Raw genomic sequence first — 10,666 nt, 5'->3', positions numbered from 1 at the left:
CTGAAGCTTCTAGGCATCTGGGCCATTAGCATGAATACCATGAGTAGCCCTGAAACCAGTGCCTCATGTGTCAGAATCCCCAATATTCTTTTATACTGATCCAACTGAGATCACCAAAAGCAGCCACAAAAGCTCTGTTACTGCTACACTAAGAAGAGTATAAATGTTTTTCTAACTATAATGCCTGCATAATTATTCCTCTGATATTTATCAAGCCCCTTGAGACATTATATAGATTCAGCATGCCCTCCTTTCCACCTTTATGCTATTCTCATTCCTTTGTATGAACATTTTGTTTCTCCTCCTCCTACTGCATTTCTTCCACAAGTCCTTCCCTTGTTTCATTAATAATCCCCACCAGCATCTTTGCAAACCCATCAGCATCCAGAAGCTGATGGCAAATACAAAATGATGGATGGGAAATGAGAATTGATTTTTTCACCTTCCCATCAAAGAGGTCTCTCCATTATCTTTAGGCTAAATAGTAACCCAGTGGCCCCATCTATGCCACAAAATGAACTGACCTACTTATAAGGCTGGTCTTCCTCTTCCTGTCCCGACACACCTGCCTCCCAAGATGCTCAGAATGGGCATGCAAAGGCCTCTGCTGATTGCAGGGCTGTGGCCTGCTCCACTGTGCTCTGTAAAACAGTGTTTTAGATATGGGTACATGACTCGTAGGTTACACTCTGCAGTGTGGCAGACGTTACATGCAAATAATCAGTTCTGTTGCATGGTTCTTCTGTTGCTCTCCTATCAATCCACTTCCATTTCAATAGAAAACAGATTCCTCCCAGTCACCACACAGTGGCAAGAATGTTGCTGCTATTATGACTATGACAACTATGACTAGAAGCAGAATTTCTTAATTCCTGTGCAAGCTTCCCCTCAGATGGGAACACAGGCCTCAAATAATTTTTCTCATATTCATCACCAGAAAAAGATATATGGACTCATCTCAAATGCATATAAAAGGAGAAATTTCAAAGTGTCTCCTAATGTCATTTCAACTCTATAATTAATAACCCTATATGCAGAATGGCTTTGCACATGGTTTTCTCGCACTCATACATCCAAAACCAGAAAAAGAATGTCCCCTGATGCAAAGTATCTATGTACTGCTAGATCAGTTCTCTTAATTTATGGTGCTTTATTGAGGTACAGAACGTCGTACTTGAATAATGTAGCAGGAAAGCTCTTAGAGAAAGCACTAGCACCAGCTTTAATGTGTCTATAAAGATAAGAAATATATATTTCCCAAGTCCAGCAGTTTTCAAACAATATATTTTTAAGTTACAGAAATGCTCACCATGAGGAATTTGAAATTGAGGTGAGAAAAAGGGGGACAACATTTCTTCTAAGACATTAATGAGCTACCACCTTATAAAGTGAAAATAATCAACAAATCTGACAGATGAGCAAACATTATGAATATTCAGGAAGTTGAAGCTGCTGATTCAACATTTTCTAAGAGTACAACTTTTGCACTGATCACAGAAGCTATTATTTTGCTTCCCATTATAAGAACACTCCCTCGCTGTGTCGTTGTGCTGCTGTAACATATGCACTGAACTGCAACTAGAGTAATTCATCCAGATGGCAGGAAGCTCTGGATAGTTCCTCCTGTGGTACAGATGTTTAACAATCCAGCCATATGGCTCCAATCAGGCAGCCTTTCCAGAGATGACAAAAAACTACACCAGACATGCAGCCATGTAAGTCTGAGTGCAACCCTGAGGTATGAATGTTCATATTGCCACCAGCTAAAAGCACACATCACACCATGGAGCTGGAATCTCTTTTGGAATTGAAGAATTTATGACATATTGTTTTAAATCCTGAAACATTCAGGTCCTAAATTTGCATATTTTCACAAACTACTAAAAGAACATTCCTCAGTTGTTTCAGAAATTCATTAAAGGTGTCAAAAACCAGGCAGCTGAAAAGATGAGTAAATAACTACATGCAGATATAATAATGTCCCTAACCTCTGCCTGAGTGACCACTCTAAGTGACAAATTGAGATTCAACCAGTGAGACCAAGAATTTCTCTACAGAAAGATTTGTCAAAGTCAAGGACCCTGATGATGGTTGTGGCTATTGTAATGTGGAAAGCTGAATGTTGAGAAACAATCTGAGATCAATAATAATATCTTGGCCAAGAAAGGAAAGAACCATGAAATGGTCAATCCATAACTCTACTGAATTTTGGCAGGTTTGAATGACAAATAAATGGCAGCAAATAAGACTGTTAAATCACTAATCCTGTCATTATTGCACCCTGTCACATTGCATAGATTTATATGTTAGAAGAAGAGTGTAAGGTATGAGAGTGAAAAACAAAACTGTTAAAAGCTAAAATATCTCAATCTGTGAAGGTGAATTCCCAACTGTGCTTCAGGGTTGTTTTCTCTTCCAAAAAGTCAGATATAAGTATGTGCTGCCTGTAGTCCCATCTCATCTGCCTTTTCACTGATGCTTAGGTCTCTGACCCTTTGTTACCTAGAAGAAATGTCTCTTTTATATAAATTTGCAGAGCAAGAATAAGATTAGAATGGACAGACTGAACAAAGGATTGGTCTCTCAGACAAAGATGTATCCATTTAGTTTACTGGGGATCTTTCCACCTGACGTATTCATAAAGGGAAGTACTCAATTACCATCTGCTCAACGAGCAAAAATTGTGAAGCAAAATATTACCATGCAATATTCCTTGACTTTCCTTTTTTTTTGAGCAGCAAAGTATTCAGAGATGCTTTGTCTGCCACAGATACTAATCCAGGCAATATAGCTTTAAAACAACCTTACGAAAACCTTGAAAGGCAGTTGAATCCTGTGCTTGTTTTTAAAAAGTATTTCCTGCAGTTTATGCATTTCCTCTGTCAAAAACTTACCTTAGCATACAAAGTATAGTAAATCGTATTTGCTCTGATTTACTACTCAGACTATGCTGTTTGTTTTCAGGGACAGCTCAGCAAAAAGCTATGTCATGTCTAAGAACTTTCAGAGAAGGGCAATAGTTTCACAAAACTACCAGAGTGGTAGTGACTATTTCTAAGACATCAACGCAAAAAAATAATGCAGATGTAGATTGGCAGCACTTTTTAGGAGGCATTTTCTGAATTCTGTTAGAACCCAAAAATATTCAAAGCCCTTTATTGGCACTAAGAAGTCAATTTCATATCCCAAAACTGTTTAACCCATGTAACTGTTTAAACCAAGGTAATGGGCTGGCCAGATGTATAATAACCATTGAACAATTATTTGACCTTGTGCCTGAATTCCATATCTTATGGGGTAGTAGCACGTGAAGATCTCAAAAGGGCAAAGAAGACACCAGAGACACAGTGTAAGAGCAAGAAGCTCTGGGTCAACTTGATTGTTTAGAACTGAGGGTAGATTTTATTAGATCTAATCCATCTAGTAAGTCCCAATAGAAGGACACAGATAAAAACACCTATCTGACATTCCTTTAAAAAAAGAATAAATGAGAAGGGAAAAGATCAAAACAGCAGCTGAAAGCCTTCACTCCTGCTTTAAAGTCCAAGAAACAGTAATTAATAGAGATTTAAACTCAGCCTTCTCTGGTCACTGTTAATTACAAAGCTATTTAACTTTTCCAAGAAATAAAGACTGCTACTAACAAAAGAAGAACCAATTAGCTTTTAATCTACACACTGTTTTTTAATCAAACTTTCTTTTGATCATCAGACTCACTGCAGGATGTGTTCTCTCCTCCCCATGCTGTAGTGGCTTCCATGATTGCTAATGGAATAGATTTTAAGAGCTGGCTGGGTGGGGAGAACCTTCTCCACAGAGCTGGAGCTTCCTTCCCTCCACGTCAAAGGCAGAGATTGGAATCAATTCGGATTTTTGAGGTGCTCACATAGTACAAACTAAGTACATTATAGGTACTCAGATAACACCTCCAGAAAGGACTATATAGAAATATCTTTAAAGCACCCTGTCAAGACATCTAAAGTTAGCTGGATAATTCTATCATTTTCACATTTAAATTATTCTATGGCATTTGAAACCTGTCAATAAAATTTGGATTCTGATGCTAATCAAAACCCCTTGTGTTTTTCTTGTATCATAATCCCATTCTAACAAGATGTAGACAAGATCCCCAGCTCCCCTCTCCTTCTGAGCACTGTAGCAAATACATTCCACATCAGAATACTTGGAAAGCTGCAATACTGGAAACACGTGACATTAATGTACAGGACATTTTTAATTAAAAAAAGACCTTAGGAGCTGCTGAAAGATCCGTTTCACTTTTTGTCCCCCTTGGACTCGCCTGACACACTCCACAGACTTTTATTTACTTACACACTGCAATTAGGACAATGTTTTTTCTGGCATTTGCAAAGCCTTAAAAAAAAAGAGTAAAATTATTGACAGGAACTGCATGAAATGCAGTAAGATTTTAACTGTTCTGACCAGGAGTAAGAACTTTCAAAGTTAAGAGGCAGAAACTTTACTCTGCTTCTTATACCCTGTAATAAATCATTTGTAAGAGTGGTCTCAGTTCCTCTGATTCTTTTTGATGCACACTTGCATAAATTACTCCCCAAAGTGAGGTCTAATTCAAGAAAGCACTCAGGAACTTGATTAACTCCCTCCTCAATAATTTCAGCAGAACTTCACTAGGTGCTTGAAATGCACATCCCTGAAATGCCCTGAGCTGTTCTGTATCTGCAGCTCTGACTGAAACCAGCGGGACCTGAAGGTTCCGAGCAGCTCTGAAAACCAGCCCTTGATATGACTGCTGCAATACACCTTTAATGTGTGTACAGCTCCTGCAAACATTATTTTCAATTGTCCCTTTTGAATGAAAGGCTGGTACGTACGTATGCAGTAGTTTTCCCTTTCATAGTATCCAGGGCAGCACTGTGACCTCCTCCGATACATGGTTCTTAGTCCCCTTCGATAGGCTGTTTTATAACTGATCCTAAATTGCAAGACAGAAAGCCATTTGACAATATTGAAAATCAATGCCTGCTGCTGGAATTATATTTGTGTAAAATTATAGTAAGGATAGCTTTCAATAATTGTTTTAAAATGCATGAAAGCTTTTGATATTAAAAGCCACAATAATATATAAAATAAATCAATACTTGTTTTGAAATTGAAATATAACTGGTATTATGAACACAGTACTCATGACAGTCAAACACCAGAGCCCTTCCTATCTTAAGACATTTCCCCAGTCCTAAAGCAAGGGCAAGGAGTTTCTTCAAGAATAAATGATTCATTTCTGCATATCAGCAAGGTCAGCTATCATGAATGGAATGAAGAGAACCTTCTAGGGAGAGCACTCTGGCAAAGTGCTACACAAGAAAGTGCCACAATAGAAACTGCTCTTCATGTGTCTCCAGCTAAATATGCAGTTAACCCCAAGTGATTTCTTCCTTCTTGCTTATGCTTCCAAGGCATTCATGCCTTGAAAAATGACATGATAGTCCCAGTTCAGTATTTAAAGCATGTTTCTGTAGCTTTTCTAGAGTTATTCATGCAAAAAATCTCTACTTCAATCAAGGACCTGGGATGCCAAACACCCTGGCTACTGTACTAAAATACATCTTCCCCTACATATTGGTATGAGACTACCACAAAAACTTGGATAACTACAAGGTTATGTGAGGACATGAAAAGGCAAAATAAAACTAAAATATCTGGGACTTGGCTCTTACCTGTGTCTAGTGCACTTGAACCAGTTCAGTATGTCAGTACATCTTGTATAATAGATCTGATCAAAAGGATGAGCATAAGACTCCTGGACTGTCACAGCGTAGCTGGGAGGAGACAGAGAAAGAAAGTGAAAGGCTGTTTGTTGCAAGGTGAAAAGCTTCAGGTTCCTGTATATGCTACTCATGTAACTCCAGTATGAAAACTAATTAAATCAATAATCTTAGAAACTTTGGGTGTTCTCCAAAACCAGAAAAGGGCTTCTTTCAACCACAGCTGTTCTGGAAAACTTTGGAAATGCATGACTTTGGCTGCATGACTGAAATAGGCAGAGAGAGATTTCAGTCTGAGTAATAAACCACTGCCTTCTGGGGGAGGAACAAATGTTACTAAAATTCATGGTAGCTTAGAAGGTGAAAAGGCTACATGGTTAACTTGATAGTGCAAAATTAAAAAGAGAGGAAAGCAGCATGTTTTAAAATGTCTCAGCTGCCTTCCTGCCTAGGACTGATATTTTTTGCTTGCATTCCACAGTGCTAACAAGAGCTCACATTAACTCCGTTCTGCAGCAGTTTACAGCATGATGGGATGCTCACATTTCATATTCTGATAAAGCAGTATCATTACTTCAAATATTGGGTGCACCAACCGAACAGGATCATTTGTAAAAGGTTGAAGAATGTTTATTTTCCTGCTGCACAAATGTAATCCCTCTAATTTGAAGCAGAAATAACCTCAGAACTACCTGAAAATTTTAACATGAGTTAACTGGTATGCAGATGTGGAACATGTGCTTAGAATGGGATTACCCCCCTCTGTACAAATGAATGTGTATAAACAAAATGTGGGCAAATTAATTAGAAAGCACAGAGCTTCTATAATATGAAGAATTCAGCAATTTCCTTCCCAAAATGGTACTTGTTCATGCAACAGGTACTCTGTGAATTACTGTAATTTTATTTAAAGTGTCCAGGCCTCTCGCATGATACAGAAATCTCCTTTACTTGTTAGCCTCAGTTGTATTGCCCTGCAGTGTGTGCAGTGCTTAAGGGACTTATAATCTCAGGTTTTGATCTGGTAGCAGGCTCTACTTTATCAGATCCACAATATCTTCGGAGAACAATACTGAAATCATTCTAGACAGGGTCAAGACCCAGGAGTTAGATCCCCCAACTCATTCATTATATTGATTGTCTTAATCATCCAGGTGATTTTGGTCTCATCAATGGGACTGCTGATGTGATTAAGCCCTGTGAGGTTGTAGCCATAAGGGAATCCCAAAATACTTGCTTGAAAGGTCTGATTGGCTTGAACTTGAAGATAGAGCTATTACTGCCCTGCTTGTCATGCAGCTTCTAGACAAGCCAAGATTCTACTTGGTGTTTCTTTTGCCCTCTATCATAATTTGCTGGGTTTGACAACATTTTTACCTCTACTAAAGCCTAAATGTAAAATATTTCCATTGCTCAGTATTAATATAAAACACTAACACTCATAAATGTTGGTTATTATTTTATGATCCTGCCTGTTATCCAATAATTGCCCTAACAATCTTTTCCCTTTGATTTATTAACATCTAAGTAACAAAGTCATCTTGGTCAGTACAACCAATCAATTTTGGTATTTAATTTTTGTTTCTCCTTGATTGGGTCTCTAGGTTGCTGACTTTCTACAGACAAAATCAATATTTTATTCCTGTGTTCTGAATGCACTTCACCTCACAACACAGACTGCAAAACTCTATTCCTGTACAGACTTTGCTTTGCAGGTGAATTACCTAAAAGCAGTTAGTTCTCTAATTAAGGTCTCTGAAGTCAAAACATAGTGCCACTAAAGTATTCTTCTCTTTTTGCTCTTTTTAAGGGATTTGTTTCACTGAATTGTACTGTAATTCCTTTTTGTGTGGAACTAAACCATGAAACAAGACTGGAAATTTAGCAGGTTAAAATTAAGAGTACAGGAACTTTAGCCTCTGCAAATAGACCCTGCATGAACATGCGGCTTTTCAAAGCTAGTGGGTCTCTGTGTACCACAGGAAATGTCCTGCACGGATCCACTTTTAGGACACTGTAACAATAGAGAGAAAAAGAATTATCAGGGCCTTTCATTCTCAGTGCTTTCATGCAGATTCTCTTTGATGTTGACACGAATTTGGCAGATAGAGCCACAAAGTTCAGGACACAGAGAACAAACCTTAAAACTTAGTTGAAATCTCTAACAGTCTTGCTTGACAACAGCAAACAGAAAAAAGTCAGACAGAACAAGGCCATAATTTCTCTAAATCTCTTCATAATAAATGGAAACAAATCTGTGCAGTCCTCCAGCTGAAACTATGGAGGAGCTTTCCAAAATAGGGCTGAGCAGACTCCGGGGTGTGTGGTGTATTGCCCTAACTTTAGAACCAATCCCTCGGGATCATCCAAATCCCCAAAGGTACCCAAAAGTGCTACTTCTTTTATACAAATCCATGTTCTTTTCTGAGGCATAGTAGTATTTAGCCAATGATGGCTCATTTTGCCTTTTAAATGTAAAAATTTGAAGTGGCTAGTAAAAAATCAATAAATTGGCATGCTACACATTACCTTTCCCAATGACTACAAACATTTGGATCATCTGGGTTTAGGGACAGAGTAGTTTTGAGCAAAAAAGGCAGAATAAGCCCTTTTAGAATCCACCAGAATAGTGTATGAGCCACCATTGTTGTATCTAGGGAAAGAAAAGAAAGCATAAACATTAAAGACAATTTTGAAAAAAAACCACCATCTTTTTAGGCCTTTCATCCTTTCTTTTGTGCAAATCCAAATACTTTGGAATTATTTACCAAGTGAAATACTTGAAAATTCAATCAACTAAACAGTAAATGTTTTTTAAATAGTGCAAAATCATTCTGAAATGAATTAATACATCTAAGCCTATTAAAACTGATGAATTTGATGACTAAGCCAGCCAAGATATTGATAGCCCCAATGATTCTTCCAAAGAACATTTCTGATTATGATCACTGTTAGATCTGTCTGCACTGACAGAATAAATAACTGAGCTATTAAAACAATTTAGTCTCCCATCAACCTACAGGAAAATAGAATACTCAAATACCCCCCTTTGATTTATTTAGGTGGGTTCTACATGTGTCAATACAGTAGGCTAGATCTGAGACCTATGCTTATTACATGACTGAAGAAAAAACAGTTCACTTTTTAATTCTCAGATGAGGGAATCACTTAGAATGTCAGAGGTCAACATATTGGGTTCGTTATGCAGAACACTATATATCAAATAAAAATATTTGCATTGAAGTTGGGAATAGACCTTATAAAATTCATTAAATGTGGTCTCTTCGTGATCTTGCAGTTCATCTGTTAAACTTGTACCTACCTGTTGTTCACTTGGGGCTTTGAAACCAAAGTCGTGGTGTTTGCCTAGAGGCCCCCAATGACATCAGAAGTGTTAATGTGTTAAATGTTAAGTCAGGAAAAAAATATTTTAAAATATCCATTACAAGCATTTACTTCCATACATAAACACACAATCCAAACCAAAAGTCCCATAAATTATTCCTGGCAACAAGATTGCCCCAAAAATAGATCAATGATCATCCAAAACCCACATGGCTTATTGCCTCATTGTCCAGAACAGCAAAAGGGATGTTAAGGGGTTGGCTCTGCATGGCACTGATACACAGCCCAGCATAAAGAGGTTATCACAAAGCAGAATGAAGAGCAGAAGAAAGATTAGCCAGGAAAGCTGATGTGAAATTTCCTCCTGATTCAGAGCCTCCTAAGCTAGATCAAGGACACCCATTGCCTTGAGTGGATTTGAAGTCAGGATCCCACTGGGAATAATAGCTCATCTTTTGAATTACTCCTAGAGCTCTGCTAAACCCAAAGATAAGTCTTAAGCCACGTAAGTCATATTAATGTTAATTAACATGATTTAATGTTAATGTTCCATACGAAATGGATTTAAGTCTGAGTGACCTGTTGCTCTTTCAAAGTCCCCTGGCAACAATGCAAAATCCTGCTCTGGAAGTGAAAGAGGGCTGTTGAGAAAGGGACATGAGAGAGAATCCTGTTGATTGAAAAGACATTTGCTGCGCTTGTCCTATACACCACCTCTCCATGGAGGAAAGTGTCTTGAACAGCTGAACTGCAAGTGCACATGGGATGAAAGTCCAACAAACCTGCTGTTCAAAAAAATCAGAGCTGTCGGAGAGTTGAGTTTTCTTTCAATGTAACATGTACCAACAGCAGTGAGCTACCAAGCATCAGGATCAACAAAATTACATATCTTCAAAAGATGCCTTTAATGCCCTACACTAGCTTCTATTTGAGTAATAACAAATTACAAAGAGAGGGGTTTTTAAATCTAAACACAGTTCTGTGCTCAGTGTGTGAACTTCTCAAGAACATCACCAACCTGGGTTTATCCCTGAATTAGAGGCAGAAAGGCTGCTTGACTTCTACCTAAAGAAAGGGAGCTTTTTCACATTTAACTAAAGCAGCCCTCTATCCTAATTCTGTAGTTCTCAGAGATCTCAATTTGTTCTTAAAAAAACAATGTATCAGCAAATGTATTAACCGAACACTAAAAAATTGTACAAGCCTTAATTGCACACAGAATATTTGTTTACAATGTATTTGAATGAGATTCAAACTTGCTTTCTGAATGTTAATGATAATGCTGTTTTATTATCTGTTTATAAATGAATTGCTTTGTGCAATTAATTTTCTAACTTTGTAAGTCAGATCATATATCAGAAACATCCAATGCTCCAAATAGAGCAGAACCTCATTCATCTCAAGTGTCTCTTTTTCTAACTCAAATGAAATATTTCACTTTGATCACTGTTAATAAAAAAGACCTCAAACCAAAATGGAATGGTTGCTATTACAAGATTCAGAAAAAAACTCTAAAAATAGAGTACATATATTAAAAACCAACATAAAAAAAATCCAGTAATGACATCTAGTATGTT

General features: G+C 37.6%; 1 protein-coding gene across 1 annotated transcript in view; it reads right to left on the bottom strand.

Annotated features, from left to right (window-relative positions):
- MEGF11 (multiple EGF-like-domains 11) overlaps positions 1–10,666 on the bottom strand; it is a 200,643-nt gene that overhangs the window by 188,479 nt on the left and 1,498 nt on the right. The window contains exons 2-4 of the mRNA XM_009995285.1: positions 8,274–8,397; positions 5,697–5,798; positions 4,854–4,954 (exon numbers count right to left, since the gene is read on the bottom strand). Coding sequence (XP_009993587.1) covers positions 4,854–4,954; positions 5,697–5,798; positions 8,274–8,389 — 319 coding nt within the window. The 5' untranslated portion in view covers positions 8,390–8,397. The remainder of the gene's footprint in view (positions 1–4,853; positions 4,955–5,696; positions 5,799–8,273; positions 8,398–10,666) is intronic.

The sequence above is a fragment of the Chaetura pelagica genome, unplaced genomic scaffold, assembly GCF_000747805.2.
Source record: "Chaetura pelagica isolate M959 unplaced genomic scaffold, ChaPel_1.0 scaffold453, whole genome shotgun sequence".
NCBI lineage: Eukaryota > Metazoa > Chordata > Aves > Apodiformes > Apodidae > Chaetura > Chaetura pelagica.
The sequence above is the reverse complement of the archived record's forward strand: the minus strand, read 5'-3'. Positions and strand labels throughout refer to the sequence as shown.